Below are 17,371 nucleotides of genomic sequence, written 5' to 3' on the forward strand. Positions count from 1 at the left end.
AAAGCAAATTATCACGTCGCCTCCACCTAACGTCTAAACCATTCAGGTGAAGCCTGGCCTCTCCCTCTCTCCACCTCTCACTGCCCCCCCCCCTCCCTCCCTCCACAGAATCATCCTCCTCTCTAGCCTGCGACCCAACCGCAAAACCAACAAAGAGTGTCCTGCAAAGAGCTAAATCTCCCACGCTAATGCCCTTTTATTCTATATTCACGGGCCACCTTCATCAGCGTTAAAGCAAAAGACAAAGATGGAGTTTCAAGGCTCCCTCTGAGGCTCAGCTTGTGCTCCCCTCCACCCACCCACTCACAGCGTGCACCTTTAAGGCGATGGGAGAGGGAGGACGCCTCTGCGGAAAGGAAAGGAGAGGGTTTATCCCACACTTGTGCAAGGCAGGGCAGGTTGGAGTAGGCGCAGGGACCAGTGTGCGCAGTTTGTGTGTGCGGGTTTCTGTGGAGGAAAGATGCGTGTGCTTGTTGCTCGCCGGATGGAGAGAGGTGGCGAAGAGAGAATGAGTTCCCGACGCAGCTAACGATCATCGGCGTGCGCACTTTTACGCAAATTGGCCCCAATCCTCTCGCGGAGACGCATTTTCCTCTTTCATTCAGATTTGTACGTTTGTGCTTACTTGTTGATTTTTTCCCCCTTTTGTGTTGTTTTCTTTCTTTCTTTCGTTCTTTTTTTTTTTTTTTTTTTAATTTTGGGGGGTCCTTGGATCGTGGAGCCCGGGTTTGCGCGCAGCCACTTTCTTCTATGCGCCTTCAGCGTCAGAGTCAGCAGCCGCGGCGGAACCTCTCACCTGGGCCGGAGCGCACGGAGGCGGGCTCCCTCACATGTTCTACGCCAGGCAGAGGTCCGAGACGGAGGTACGGCTGCGCTGCTGAGGCCCCGCGCGGTTCCACCTCCGCTCGCACTCCAAACGCAATACTTGTGGATCAGATACTAGGCTGCCTCCCGCTGCACCACAAGACAATCAGCTGCAGGAAGAGGCTCCAAACCTCCTCCTCTTCATCCCTGGATTGTGTGCGAGAGTCAGCACAAGATTCGGAGTCGAGAAGAAATGCACGCGTGCCCCCCTTCATTCATTACAAATGACTTGTTGAAGAAATAAAATACATTTCAGGAGAAGGAGTGCGAGGAAAGAAGCAGAAAAAAAGCCTAAGCTTGGATATTGAAAGGAGCGGGGCATGTGGATATTGGCACTTATCTTTTCCCAGTGCATCTTGAATGGTAAGTGTTGAGATGTATATATTTTTTGCACGCTTCGGAATTTAGTTTAGGCTAACACATGTACAGGTAGAGTAATCAGTCCACTTGCTTTAAAGGCATTTCCAGATAGTCTTTTATCTTCATTTTGGGGGGAGGCTGTTGCTATGTTCAGTCTCAGGCACTGGGCCGTTTAAAGAGGGTTCATCTACATTAACCTTCAAGTGTAATAACGTTTACTTTTTATGTATTTGCACCCTTTTCACATCCTTTAATCAAATTGATTGAGAAATGTATAAGGCAAGAAAGTAGGGGCTTTTATATGTGCAACAATGGGTGCAGCATACATTGCAACATAGGATCGACATATTAATGTGTTAATATTGATTTACCTCCCCTCCCCATGACACTTGAGTACATTTTAGCCCTTAGAAAAATATCTCTTTATTATTGACCTTCTCTGTCTCAGTATGAAAACTGATCATTTGTCTTTTTGTAATCAAACGGCGCTAGGCCTCAGTCTGTTTATTTCAAACAGAAACCAAAACAAGCATTAACTTACACAGCATTGCATGTGAAAACACACAATCGATTTTTATGAGCAATTGTTGTATCTGTAGAACCATTTTGACTTTTAAAGCTAACATGTAAAAGATTGAAAAATTACTAATTAATTTAAAATGGAAACCATTGCAAAATAGCTATGCGTTGAGTTGACCAGTTAGAAATTTTAAAATTAAGGAATTTTAAAATGTACTTCATGCACCTGTTATGAATGATGTTAATCAGTTTGTCAATGAAATTCATCATCATGCACATGTTGTGGCCTTTTTGCTCGGATGTCTTCGAGAAAAAGGATTATAGGATAGCGAGGGTCTTTTTTTTCTCCTCTTCCATTGCACCCGCCATATTAGAGCACAGACATGGAGGCATTTGGGATTGGCAAAAAAAAAAAAAGACAAGCACTTATCACCCCTGTCTAAGTCCACATTGTATAAAAATGAAATTGGATCTCTCAAAAGTGAATCCTTTCATTCATATGGAATTGAGAACCAGTAGCTCTGTTTTTCACTGGCGGAGGGCGAAGGATTTTATTTAATGGCGAATCCACGAAGGGTGTGTGAAGAAGGGGGGTGACGAGGAGGACAAGGGGCTTTAGGGTAGGGAATACAACGAGAGCATGTTGGAGTTCGGCAGAAATTGTCTTTGAAAGAAAATTGGGGCACCGGAAGGTGTTTTAGGAAAAGTGCGGATTAGAAATTAAGGGCGCCGCGTGAAGCACGTTCTTGGAAAAACCATTTTGTGTCCACGCTGAAAGCAAAATTGTCTGCGGTTGTTATTCTTCGGGGAGAAGGGCGGAAATGCAACGGCTGTGGTGTAACATAGATTCAATTTCGATTGCAAGCGAGGAGATATGGTCAAGACACCGATGGTCATTTTCAATCTGACACGTGGACTATGCTAAAATCTGTTTGCTATGAGCGTGATGGACACTGCTTGCGATTGTCTTTTTTTTTTCCCCCTCCCAGTCTTTAGTTTAGGCATGAGCATTGCAAAATGGCTGCTGCTAGAGCCATCTACGTGGAAACTTTGAATGGCAGCAGCAGCAACAGCAGCACTTGGTGTTGGGCGCCGCATGCACAGGATGCTGCGACATTCGTATCGACAAACTCAATTCATTTGGCAGCAACCTCTCGCTCTTATTTAGTGATTAAAATATAATTTGTAAGTGTATAAAGTGGAATTAGTTGCTCCCCCGCCCCAGTTTACCTTATTATCTGAGTGCAGCCTGAATAAAAGGGCAGTAGTTGTTCTTACAAGACATTAGCACCTTTTCCTCTCTGTTGCATATATAAAAGGAATGAAAAGACAAACATCGGTCTGAATAGCTTCCATTGGGACTGATCTCAATCATGCTGATTTGGAAACGTCCTCTGTCTTTCATTTTGGACGAGGAGGAAATAAAGGCTTTTAAGGCAGTGCTCTCGTGCAGGATGCTGAGGTTGTCTCTATGGAGACCTGCTTTAATGAGTCCACTGCAGTGGAGCTTTTGGGCTCCCCTAACACTACACTGTATTCAGTTGGCCCTCAGAATGCTTCCTTAATATGTTTCATTTTCCTAATATGGATGAGGTATTAATTTTTTTTACAATTTTAAGATAAATACCGGATGCATTGCTTCAATATTTGGTTACTTGTGACTAATGAGGCATAAAGAATCTAAATGTCAGTGACTGAATTTTACATTGCCTGTTAGTGGGAAACATATTTGAAATATTGGAGTTTCAACCCACCGATTTGCATCACAGCTCTGAAGTGGTCATTTATGAATATCGCCTACTGTGCGAACTCCATTTTGCTCTGAACTGTCTATTTGAGGCCACATTTGCGAGTGATGAAACATTCACCATCGCTGAGAGTAAAAAAAAAAAAAATGCCAGGGAGTTCTATTTAATGGTGCTTGAGCTTTTAAACTGCTCTTGAAACCGCACCTATTAGGAGTTAAATCAAAGATCAGCTCTGTTTTCCATTTATGAAGGAATGAAATTGGGTATTTGGCATAATGTTTTTCGCCTACTGAGACTTGGGGTACAATATATGCTCAATGGTGGGCTAATAAGCTGTGTAAATACACGAGGGTGCTCTTTTTCGGTTCAGTCCGGGCTAGTCAGGGCTGCTGCAGAAAATCTACTTGTTTGATCAACAAAGTTTTCGCCAAGCAATCTGACATAAAAGCCTCATTGAGCAACAGTTACGGACGGCAAACATGCAACTGCAGTTTGCATATTGGAGAATGTTAAATGTGATGGATGAATGACATGGACATTGTGTTAGAGGATGATAAAGTTCGTAAATACAAAATACGGTTCTTTTATCGGGCCTCTTTAGATTTATTCCTATTTTTATTTCCACAAGCATTTTCAGCTATTGGTCACTTGAACCTTTTCATGCACCCTTTAACCTGATAACATGATACGTTGTCAATTGTCGTGACCGTTGCCCCTGAAAGGGTTAACTCTTCAACAAGCGTTTGTGACAACCGGATCAATCATTCCTCCATATTTCAGGCGATATAAATGCATTTCTTTGAGTTATCTTTTAACACATTGGGTGTGTTTCGTCCCTGTCGATCATAGCCGAAAGTGAGCTGAACTGATTCTGGTGATGTTAAGTTAAAATTTGAAAGAGTGTCTAACACAGTAACAACAAAAAAAAGAAAAAAAAGAATTCCTCCCATTTGAACAAGACATCCGTTAAAATAATAAGACCCCTTCATATTGTGGTTCACTTTATGGACTCTTGTCATTTTAATTCCCACAGTAACACTGGGAGGCAGCTAAGAACAAGCGGTGATTGAAGACTAACTTGCTAACAAGCTAAACGTCTCGTGCTTGGCCTGTCTACCAATAAGTCCAAAGTCCACGCTATGACAACATTGCTAGAAAAATTGGGTTGACTTCTATAGCAGTATGGCAGAAACCTACAGGGTATCCTTGTGTTGTGGTTCATATTAGTTGCAGATGGTATGAACCAACAGAACCAACAAAACGCCTGCTAGCAAATGTAACGTCACCAAGAAATCTAATCCAGGCTTCGAATCACACTAACCATTATATTCAAACATAAAATGGATTAAGTGAGGGTGACTGCCCAATCTTGACAATTTGACAAGTACAAAGGTGGCATCGTGGCACTGTTTTAACTAACCCAATTACAATCAGACAAAACAACATGATGTAGTCGAGGTCGTATTAGGGCCAGTGGGAAACGAGGTCTGTGTGGCGTGGTGTCTTTTGGTGCGCTCTGTCACTTCACATAGAGTCAGGGTGGGCTGACACAGTCACAGCAACAAGCCATCTCCTCAGTTGCCCATTAACATCAACAGACCAGTCAACACAATGTAGGCCATTGGGAAACGAATGTGTTTTCAAACTGTCCTGACGGACCAGAGAGACAGAGAATTTTTTTTAAATGCTAGAATTAACTATTCAATACATTTTAATGACCTGAAACGTGATTGGCGGGTCCACTCGTGACATAAGATAGATATACTGTAAATTTTATTCCATTTGAAGGTAGTGAATGCTCTTGATCTTCCCCATTCACTCACTTCAATGTTACTTTATGTCAGTTCTCAGGGAAGAATCAGAAGTGAACATTTTTACATTGCTCACCAGCAGTCAATATTTAACATGTGGGGGGGGGGGGGGGGGGGAGCATTTCCGCACATACCAAAGTCTGCCCGTGCTCACTAAAGTTTCATGGAATGAATATCCCCAATGGTTAGGCTCTGAGAAGCACTTCTTCTTGACAAGTCTCTCACTGAATAATAGAAAATGCCAAGTCCTTCAATGCAGCCAATTAATAGTCAGCCACTTGTCATAGGACAGCCCCCTCATCAAGGATAGTCTAAATGGCACGTGGTCACACAAGCAATCCGTACATGACATTATCACCCGCCCCAGTTAGTCTTTTAAATTTACGACCACACACATTAGGCGTGATGTCCAGCAGTGGTCATCAACCACAGCCATGCTTTGTCCAGGTCTGTAAGAGAAAAATAGCATTGTTGTCTGTCCATTCATTGTTTAAAAAACAATGTTTTCAACTTTCTGAACTTTTGAACAAGCCATGCCACATTTTCAATCTCGCTGATCCAGTTAACAAATGGTTTGATTGGTTTATTATGGTCATGTGATCACAACAAGTGCTACCGTAATACAGTCGAACCTCGTTGCAACGTACCTCGAGGGACATAACGAATCTGTTCACTATAACAGTAAATCGTTGTAATCTGTTTCTGATAAAATGGACCCCAACTACAATGTATAATACAGTGTGTACATTTATACATGTAAAAACGTGAACATGTCATACAGTACAAACATGTCAATTTCCGTATTGGCCCGAATATAAGACGGCTCTGATTATAAGACGACCCCCTCTTTTTCAAGACTCAAGTTTGAAAAAAGACTTTTTGAACACCAAATTAATTTTTATACAGAAAATAATTACAGTACATCTGAAACAAATGATTATAACAATATATTTGAGAGAAAAAGCATGTTATTCTGCCTCATTCAAATCTTAATATCTGAACATTTAAATATGTAAACTAAAGTGCAATCACATTCGTAAATGAATGGCTTCTGGTTTTTGAAATGTCAATTACATCATAACTTCTCCTCAGCTGCCGGTTAACCTGGCCGATCTTCGACCCACTTTTCTCCAGATTGTCACTACGTTTCTCCATTTTCTGTTATCTCTTCTATTATTTTCTTCTCTTTTCTTTCTTACCGCTATTTTTATTTTTATTCTTCGTGACAGGGGTTCACTTTGGCCTGGGGAGTCAAGTTCAGCGTTCACTTCAATGATATCTGGCACCATCGAGTGTTGTGAATGTGTATAATGTCTAGACCCCGAATATAAGACAACCCCCACTTTTTCAGTCTTATTTTAATGCAAAAAACACCATCTTATATTCGGGCCAATACGGTATGTGTGTGCAGTATGAAGAAAAAAAAGGATTGTATCAGACATGAAACAAACAACTGCAGAATTCCTACTTCATCTCTGAAAACATTCAATCAGCAAATGAAAAGTGCCTTCTCCGGGTCAGGATGTGCCGTGTCACCAAGCCGTTTACGATCATCTTTCAATCTGTTGACGCCTGAGTTTCATCTGGGAGCCTCCCCTTTTGAAAGTGAGAGACAATTTCAGCCTTCACAAACAATGAGATTTGCTTCCAAGGACCAGACATTTTTTTTAGGTCATGTGCTCAGGACCACGCCTCCCGAAGTACAACAATGTATAAGTCAATCAGTAGCGTTGCGAAGCAACGGAGGGGAATCCCGTGTTGTACATTTTGCTCATAAGCAAGGTGGCGGCGGCAATTAGCTTCTCATGATTCGTTGTCACGAAGGCCTTTTCACTATTTTGTGAGATAAATCTGGTCGTTATAATGATTTATGTTATAAAGGTGATCATTCTTAGCAAAATCTGCAAATGGAAAATGAATTACGTGAAATTAGGACTTTGAAACGTGAACGTTATCGGGCTGAAAATGTAAACGGGGTACGTTGAAAAGAGGTTGGACTGTACTGTTCATAGCTACGTGCGCGGTCTGTGACAGCGGCGTATTTGAGAAACAAATGGTCACATAACCTCGCGCATACTTCTTTTATATAACCAAATTGACCATGGGTCCGTGTGAGACCTTGACATGATCTGGACCCAGACTGCAGTCTGCCGTTTGAAGATACCTGGATATATTAGATTACCCTACCAACGGTAAGCACGTCAGCGTTGCATGATTAATCATTAGAAATAGCGCACAACTTCACAGGAAGGTATACATTCTCATCTATCAAGCGACTATTAGCATGTTAGCATCCTACCGACCTCAATATGCTTTATATCACAGCACATGTCAATTAACCCTTTCAGGGACAGCGGTTACTACAGTGGACATCTTATCAGGTTACAGGGTGAATGAAAGGCTTCAGGCACAAGGTTTTTTGGTGACCAAAGTCATTTACTACTACATCCGATTCGCAACAAATACTTCAGAAATGCAAGATTCCATATTTGCGGCAGTTATACGGTCTATTTTGTATTCCCTTTATTATTATTCCCTTTCTTTACTGATTAGGTGGGTTCCCAAGTTCTGACTGCATGATGGTGTGGCATTTAGCATTCATTTTTTTTCACACCACATTTCGGCCTCCTTGACTGGACATACAGGTATATTGGAACCACTTAAAAGATTTAAATTTATGACAGTTTGTCTTCCTGGACTTGAAAATCACACCTTGGTTTGCCATTGGATGTCAGCATTTTTGTGTTTCTCCGCTGCACATGCTTACGCTTTGACTTGGCTGTCGAGATGAGAGTAGACTCAAGCATATGCTAATGGCTGCACATTGAACTGTTAAAGGTTTCATTTAACCCCAACTGCAATGCTTAAAGGAGATGATGATGTGTAGTGAGGCAGAAAGAGGAGGAAGAGTGGGGGAAGAAGGCTCATATGGAGTCAGCTTGTGTTATGCTTACAGATTCATATCAATTCATTCTGGTTCACCATGCAGAAACAACTTTTTTTTTTTGGAGGCACTTAAGGCTCTGGTGAAAGCTGGCCAAGATAGCTTTTGTTGGGTTATATTACAAGATTTTCAAATGCTTGCGGTGTTGATTATATGTTATCTAGAAAATGTGTGAAATGTACAGCAAGCAGAACATGAAAGTAATAGGATAAAGTGGCAATGCAACAACACAAAATATATGTTCTGGAAACATATTGGAATGATCATAACTGTTGCACTTCTTAAATTAGAAAGCAGATTTTTGTTTCATGGTTGGTCATCTCTTCAATTCTGATTGCAAAAATGGATTCGGATGTTATTTGTTCAGGTTTTGCTAATATTGACAATCTTATGAGAACTGTTTGTATCGGCCCCAAAAAGTGAAGTTTTATGATTGCAAGTTAAATTTTTATTACAATATATAGGATAACACTAAATTCCTAAGTTTAACCCATCATACAATTGGTGTCTTCTATTTAACCCTTTCAGGGACAGCGGTTACTACAGTGGATAGCTTATCACAGGGGTCGGCAACCCAAAATGTTGAAAGAGCCATATAGGACAAAAAAATAAAAGCCTTCTATAAAACTTACAATGAAGGAAACACATGTATGTAGGAGACTGGACTGTCTCAGAATTGTTTATGTTATTCATTCCTTTGTTGTGTGTTCACAAACGCCCAAAATTTATTTTGTAATTTCCTCACTTGATTTTTTGTTTTGGTGCATTATTTTCACTTTTCTTAGTGTCAGTGAAGTGATCATTAATTTCTGTTTTTCGGAGGCTGTCTTTGAACGCCTCTTGAGTCGACCGAGAAGAGAGAAGGCACGGAGTCGGACGCAGATGTGTCTGTTTGTCGAGACTGTTAAAAGCATAAATAAAGTGTACGTTTTAAAAAAACAACACCACAGCTCTCCTTTTTCGGAGCTGCAACATGTATTATTATATCTATTTGAGCCATATGAGCCTACTATCAAAACCTTTTTGCATTTTCAAACATTTTTTATGAAGCTCCAGGGAGCCACTAGATGTCGCTAAAGAGCCGCATGCGACTCTGGAGCCGCGTGTTGCCGACCCCCGGCTTATCATGTTAGCAGGTTACAGGGTGCATGAATGGGTTAAACACTAAAACACACACAGTCGTTTTTTAAATTGTATTTTTGAAACATTAACATACGTCTATATTCTTATTTTGTACCAATTAGAAAGACTAGACGAAAATAGCAATTTCTTTCGCCGTGGCTGATGCTGAAATATTCACCAAATCATGCTGATTAGCATTCGCAATCTGGCTCGGTTTTGTGGCCGGAAAACGTGCTACATTTTCAAACATTCTGGCAAATGTTTCATTTAAGTGTTGCCAGCCCCCCAGCGCCATTTCGCTTCAGTCTCCGCTCTATCAGGCCGAGCCCAGAAGTGATTATGCTAATTACTGTTTGATCAGATGATTAAATTATAATTTGATTAATCCGGGGCACTAAGCGCTCTGAATATGTTGATGTGTATTTTGCCTGCCTGTGTTTGCTGAGCCTCGAACAGGATGTCTTAAACACACTAGCCAGAGGAAGAACAGGGGAAGGTGGAATCGGAGGCAACCTGAATGAAAAAAAAAAACAGTTTTTGCACTGCTCTGTGTGCATCTTTAGTGTAGCGCTAATGCAGACCACTGCAATATTGTAAGCCTTTGCTTGTTACTCTCATTCTCAATTGACTGCTTTTCTTTCAGTAATTTATAATAGTGCCGCAGAGACCGCTGGTTGTAAAAGCCCCCCAAATTGATTTGGTTTTAAAATGCTTTGGCCACCATCGATCTGCAACACTGCAAATCACAAATTTTAAGACGTGTGTAATTTTAAAAGTGCGGTGATGTTTCATATTATTCATCTTGTTAGATGTATGTTGTTAGTCGTATATCATCAAGCTCTTTTGGCGTTTTAATTTTGACCGGTCAGAATCGATTCTTTTCAAATGTGTCGGGATTCAAATGTCCTAATGTTGCAGTGGTCTCACCATTGAGGCAAATGGTGGACTGTCGTGCAGGGGAGAGGGAGGAGGGAGACCCACCGAGTGCATGTGTGCGTGGCGTATTTTTTTATGAAGCACAAGAGGATTGCTGCATGTGCGGGGTAGGAGTGTCTAGTCATCTGACCCACAGTCCCATTTAACCTCAGGACTTTGATTTGCCCTCCACTGTCAGCTGCCATCTTATTCCACCTCTTTGTGTCGCTTGCGTGAATTGCAATTTCCGAACCAGCATTAAACAATGCATGCCGAGTGGAACGGCATTTCAAATGCAAGAGCAATATTGGCAAAAACCTGGGTTGATAACCTCAAGTATTGTGAGCAAAATACCAAATTTGTCCCAACGAAAACCGTGCCATGTTTTCTGCAGTGGATGTGACGAATGAACAACTCAAGGTAGCCATTGGGGATACAATCCACTGAATATCATGGCTTGAAAAAATGTGTCAACACAGATTAACCAAATTACGATATTTTATGTGATAAAATGTTTTTGTTTTTATTACAAGCGTTCATTTATAGCGGCCCGGTGGTCCAGTGGTTAGCGCGTCGACCTCACAGTGCACTCCCTGTGTGGAGTTTGCATGTTCTCCCTGTGCCTGGCTGGGTGGGTTTTTTCCGGGTACTCCGGTTTCCTCCCACATTTCAAAAACATGCATGGCAGGCTGATTGAACACTCAAAATTGTCCCTGGGTGTGAGTGTGAGCGCGGATGGTTGTTCATTTCTGTGTGCCCTGCGTTTGGCTGGCAACCGTTTCAGGGTGTGTCCCCGCCGACCCGCCTGAAGACAGCTGGAATAGGCTCCAGCACTCCCCGCGACCCTTGTGAGGTTAAAGCGGTTCAGATAATGGATGGATGGATGGATGGGTATTACTTCATAACCTCGGACAAGGAGAATGAACATTATAGTGTGTGTGTGTTTGTTTTAGAAGCTTGGTGTTAACCCTTTCAGGGGTAGCGGTCACGACAGTGGACAGCTTACCATGTCATCAGGTTACAGGATGCATTAAAGGGTTAACCCACACATTTTAATGAAGATTTAGACAGGCCTCCCGATGAAGGCTGCAATTTGTCTGACGGTGTTTGCTTTATGCTTGAAATGCTATCGAAAACGTGATGTGAGGGATTGATGAAAACGTGATTTAGTTAGCACTTTCTGGGGAAAAAAAGTGCTGCCAAGTCGCGAACTGCAGTATGCTGTTGAATGTATTTCAAAGGGTCAATGCAGTGCTCCGACATGAACCCTTTCATGCACCCTGTAACATGACAACATAATAAGCTGTCCGCTGTAGTGACGGCTGTCCCTGAAAGGGTTAAGATGTTCTTTACGCTGTTCCTCATTCAATTCATCTTATTCATCCCTTCCTGCTGGGTTTAATGTCCCCATCTCAGCCACTTTTAGATCCACTTCCATCCCTCAATCATTTTCTCTCTAACCAGAAGAATTTCAATGTAAGAGACCTACAGCCATTCGGTTGAACCGCTAACGTCATACAAAGTCGATTGTGTGGCAGTGATTGACCTCCGATTTAGAAGAAGCTTGGCCAAAAAAATTAAAGAGCTGGTCCTTTGATACTCATGGAATAGAGCTTCTCCATCACGTGATTGCCATCATGATTTTTGTTGTGATTTGGAATGAGATTAAATGTCTGTCACACAAGGCTGTATAATGCTGATTCTCCTCAGATGAATTAATGGCATGTTACAAATATCTCATGGGATTCTTTTTCCCCCGTGCGTCCTCTCTGGTTGCGCCTTTCTACATATGGCATCGGTATGATCTTATTTACTCACTCACAGTTCATCCTCTTCAATCTTGAGTCATTTCATTTCTCTGCCCTCCTCTGCCCGAGATTATTTGTAGTATTTGCCCCCTTCCACCTTGGTGATAAAACTCATTAAAGTCCCCAGTACGTGGGAACTCTCTCGTCTCCCGTTACCGCTAGTAGAGATGAGCATTCACGTGCATCAACTAGTCCACTTGATGATGACTCTCGTCTCGCCCTCTGGAGAGTTGACATTAGAGGAGACTATCAGTGGTTTTACATCGCATCTGCATGGCACCGAGCGCACTGCTCAACAATTATTCATGAGGGCAAATTGGGAGCCGATGATTTGGGAGTGAGGAGTCCCTGTTCTGTGATGTGTACATCTCAGCTCACCACATTTCACTTTACTTGATATTCTGTAAGGCCTTAGGGCAGAAACGGAGGGGGGTGGCAGTTGTGAGTCTGGGGCCATCTGAAAGGGGGTTGCCGGGGTCGATGCGGATGCTTGCTCACTGTCATCATGAGCCTGCTCTGTCCTCCACCCAATCTACCACCCCTCCTCTTTTTCAGACCCCACCCCCCATTCTGCCCTCCCTAGGCGGTATCTGCCGTAATTACCTGCATTGCGTGCCACGAGCTGTCAGTATGGCTCAGTGCTTGTTTCCTGCAGTGAGGTAGCCCTTAATGTCTTGATGCCCCGGTGCCGGCTCAGCACCACAGAGAAGTCCGACCCGCTCAGGTCCGCGCTCGCGAGCCGAGCTGTAACGTTTAAATATATTGAGGCTGGGTGGAGATGTGATCGAACCATGAGAGGAACACTGTCAAACATTCAGGGCAGTATGAAATAAAATGAACCACCATTTACTGTTGATGAATTTGCTTTAGCTGAGGTAAACACAGGCCGAGCAAAAAGCCCCCAACACGTCAGTCCGTCTCATGCAAGGGCCTATTTATGTTGTGTGTTAGTGGGAGCTGTATTGATTGGACATTTACCTAAATAAATTGCCTGTGAGATTTGGAAGGAGCCACTGATGGGCATAGTCAGAGTGAAGGTTTGCAGCACACACAATTCAGGGAAGATAAAAAAAAAAAGCACAGTGCTTATTTATACTTTGACAAAAAATTGAACACCTTGTGCTTTTATACCAGGGAGGCCCTGTGTCTTTAAAAGGAATCATTATAATTTCTACAACATTTTTGTAGCGCATTTGAAACACTCTCATCAAATATTCTGTAAGCTAATGTTGTCACGCGAAACCAGCACCATCACAGGGTGCATTGACTCGTGCGCCTGTCAACCAAGGACACATCAGCCTGTGTGTTCGTGGGCTCCACGACATTGACGCTCACCCCCCCACCCCCATCCCCACCCCCACATCCTTATGACACGCCCGTGTGCACTCTCCTTGACCAAAGTGTGTCTGGCGCCCTTGAGCTCCAAATGAAATTGTACCGGCTCCACAACGGGTGGACTGCTTTGGAAATCAACAACAGTGCACACGCAGATCTTCAGAGTGACCCACCATCCAATAAGTGCTGACATGTGGCATTTCCACAAACACTCATACAGTAAGTAAGAATTGATCATTAAAAGTTTACCTCACCTTGGGCCCTCTGGACCCTATTAAACCCAAAACACACAGCCTTTTGGGTCTGTATGAAATCTTTATTATTGTTTTGTACGACACTGTGCGATGCTTCATTGGAGTGTCGGTCAGACACACTTCAATTGTTTCAGAAGCTGAACTGAAACAGAGCTGATGCCCTTTGCTCCACCAACAAGTAGACATTGTTTGAACTGCGAGTTCATTGAATATTTAAATAATGCTCAACATTTAACATTTACTGAATGAACGAAACTCTCGGAGCATTCGAGAATACACAAGGACCGTTGAGTCATGGACAGCTGGCCTGACTGCCTGTTAGGTTTAAACATGTTTTGTTTTGCTCCTGTATCCTTGCGTAAAGGTGGGGCAAGTCTAAAAGTGAGAAACAGGGTCAGAGGACCATGAAGGAGAGTTGGGGGTGCAACAGTCAAAGTTTTGGATGAACAAAACCAATTAGGGAGAACAAGGGACGAATGCATTAACCCTTTCAGGGACAGCAGTTACTACAGTGGACGGCCTATCATGGTGTCAGGTTACAGGTTATCATTTTTGGTGCATGAAAGGGTTAAAATGATAAACATACTTTGACCTCTTGCCAAGGCTTTTCTTTCTCTTTTAATAGTGGCCTGTGTGCGACTGTCTGAGTGCTTTTCAGCTTTCCCGCCTCCCCACTCAACCCGTTCCCGCACTATTTTCTTGGCATTGCACTGAAAAATAAATGTAGTCGTACTGTATCTATCTGAAGCATTGCGATCTTAAAGGGCTGTGTGTCCATCAAGCTTTCTCATCTGAAGAAATCAACCACCCAGAAATGGGTGGTGGTCTCAATATTTTATGAGTTGGCGCACAGAGGACGGAGACAAAAGCAGTTATGCAGCAGCCGTTCTTCCTCATTCATCTACCTTCTCAAAAAACATGCCAAACATAAACTGGATGACAACCGTCCTGGAAGATCAACTCTTTGCTTATCGTGATGGTCCATTTAAATCCTGCTTGTGTAATACTGACTAAATATCATAAAGAATATTTAACTATTGAAACAACTGTAAATGTCTTTTTTTTTTTTTTGGTAAAGGGTTTCCCGAGCTTTGTTGAGCCACAGTACCCAACCCATTTTACATCAGATAAATCTCACAACATCCAAAAGAAGAAAAAAAACACACAAAATGTGATATGATGTCAGTCTGCTCACAAATGTACTTAGTTTAATTGGGGCTGTTTAATTTAACACAAATCTGATAGCAGATAGATACATTTTCGTTGTACAGAGACAGCGCTGCATCGGGGCTCGAAGGTGCATATCCCCATTAGAAATTTGTGTAGCCCCAGTTAAATCATTCACTTCCAGCCCCGTTAAACTGGATCTGTGACGTCTATAGCCGTCAATGTGAATAAGCCCTTTCAGATAGTCTTAAATATATTTCAAAATTATTTTATCAGCCCCCGATGTATTGGTCCAGCACTCCTGTAGCCCCGAGAGACAAAAAAACAATTCTGGAGCTGTGCGTGGTGTACCCTCGGCCATCTAATAGGAGGGCGTTTAATTATTCTGACTTTCACTGTATGTCTCTGACATAGATGAATGACCAAAATTATGTCTTTGCAATTAATAAGACAAATATTTTTTTTGGACAACTTAAGTGAAATTAGTTAAGCTACAACAATTTACACATGCCGCAAAGCATAGCGGGATGCCTAGCATCCACTTCGTTGAGTAACATTTTGTAAAACAGTGTTCGGGATGACGTGTTTATTATTAAAGTCCCTGTCAAGTGAAAATAAAACTCTCTTTTAAATTTGACACACCACTGAGAACAGTGAAAGCCAGACAAATACAAATGACAATATAAAAATCACCAACTATGTTAAATGAGGCTTTAAAATCATGACAAATCGAGCCCTTCTACCTGCTCTCCATTGCTGCGGGTGTTTTCCGCTGAATGTACGGAAAACTCGCCTCGCTCGACTCTTACTTGTCACCTCATGTTGCTGTACAAGCGAGTTTGTTCAATTGTCTGTAGTGTGAACCACAGGCTAAATAACGCGTTCCCTAAAACGTCTCCGTTATAAGGACCCAAACATGACCAAGTGAGGCGGTGACTTCTTGGACGACCCCAATGCCATTCTGCTGTATAGAGAGCTAGCAAGCTACAAGGGGGCACCAATTCCCCATGTAATCGGCAACATTTATCAGGTCATGCCTTGGCGCAATAGAAATTCATTGCTGTTCTGTGGGGCTCCACGTATCTCCCATGCCAGAAGTGACTGGAACAGAACACTGAACACAGTATCGCTGAAAATTAAAGAGAGCATGATTAAACCAATGGTATGTAAATTACATGGTAATTACAATTACAAGTACAAGTGTCTGCTATCACCCTAAATCACAGGTGTCAAATTCAAGGCCCAGCGGCCAGAGCCGACATAGTTTTTATGTGACCGTGCGGAGCTCTTCCACTGTTCCATGGCCAGGATGAAAACCACAGCACTCCTCCTGAATCTGATATGTAACTTTCCTGACCAGTGGACCTTACCAGGAAGGCTTGGATGTGGGATCACCCTGAAGATGGAACACACCCTCTAAAAAAGTGGGACCACCACCTATGCTTGCCAATCAAGAAACATTGTCCCCAGTGTCCATGTGAACTTGCAGAGGCATGTCAACCAAGACAGCCCCAGAAATATCCTTTTCCAGCGTTTAGGACCAACATGCCTTCACCCACAGTGCCCTACCACCGTGGAGCTTTTCAGCTCTCTCTGCGACTTCAACCCCAGAGAAAGGAATGCTCCCCTCTGAGTCCATATAGACTCTGCTTCCTTTTGACACTGTGTTTCGATAGATTTGAGAAAGTCTTAAAGTCTAACCCCCAGTGACAACGACAAGGTCAGCAGCGCCCCATTCCACTGTTGATAATGTACTGCCTACCCTTCCGGATACAATAGATTGTGGACCATAATCCATCAGGAAGTCATTCAGTCAAACTCCTCCCATGTTCAAGTTTTTGCCTCTGCTCCTCACCTCCAAGGACTTCACAAATGGTGGGACCTACAGTTTGATGCAGAGGCACAAACAACAGTCAGGACCTGTCCTCACAAGTTGAGGGCACCAAGCCGGTGAGCAATAAGTCTATCCCCACTTGCTCGGTACCTCTCATCAGGGTAACTCCAGTGGATGAGAGTCTTACACCTCTCAAGAGGACATGCACCACAGCTCAAACTGTGTGTCAAGGAAAGCCCATCTATATCTCGAACTTCTCAACTTTGCACACCAGCTCAGGCTCCTTCCCTGCCAGAGAGGTGACATTCCATGTAACTAGAGCCTGCTTCTGTAGCTGGGGATCAAGTGTAAGGTCCCAAATTTTGGCCACCACCAAGTTCACATTGCAACAGACCACCTTGGACCCTTGCAGAGGTGGCACAGCAATAGGAAGGGTTGTCCCATGTCACCTCTTTGGGTTAGGTCTTACGGTTGTAGGCTCTGCTACCAGGTGCTTGCCATTAAACCCCACCTCCAGGCCTGGCTTCAGAGGCTTCTATCCTGCATCTGGGCAAAGAGAAACAAGGTCCATTAATTTTAATCTATTAAACGTAGTCATCATGGGAAGTTTCTGAGCCGTGCTTTGTCTGATCCCTCACCTCGGACCTGTTTGTCCTGGGTGACCCTGCCAGGGGCATAAAGCCCCAGACA

The 17,371-nt window shown here is 42.9% G+C and overlaps 1 protein-coding gene across 2 annotated transcripts in view; it reads left to right on the top strand.

Annotated features, from left to right (window-relative positions):
* The first annotated feature begins 219 nt into the window (after positions 1-219).
* The window catches only part of dscama (Down syndrome cell adhesion molecule a), a 92,415-nt gene continuing 75,263 nt past the window's right edge, over positions 220-17,371 (top strand). For both annotated transcript variants that reach the window (XM_086130820.1, XM_086130821.1), the window contains exon 1: positions 220-1,227. In XM_086130820.1, coding sequence (XP_085986946.1) covers positions 1,185-1,227 — 43 coding nt within the window. In that variant the 5' untranslated portion in view covers positions 220-1,184. The remainder of the gene's footprint in view (positions 1,228-17,371) is intronic.

This window comes from Hippocampus guttulatus, chromosome 15 (assembly GCF_054856545.1).
Source record: "Hippocampus guttulatus isolate MCC_2025c chromosome 15, RoL_Hgut_1.0, whole genome shotgun sequence".
Classification (NCBI taxonomy): Eukaryota; Metazoa; Chordata; class Actinopteri; order Syngnathiformes; family Syngnathidae; genus Hippocampus; species Hippocampus guttulatus.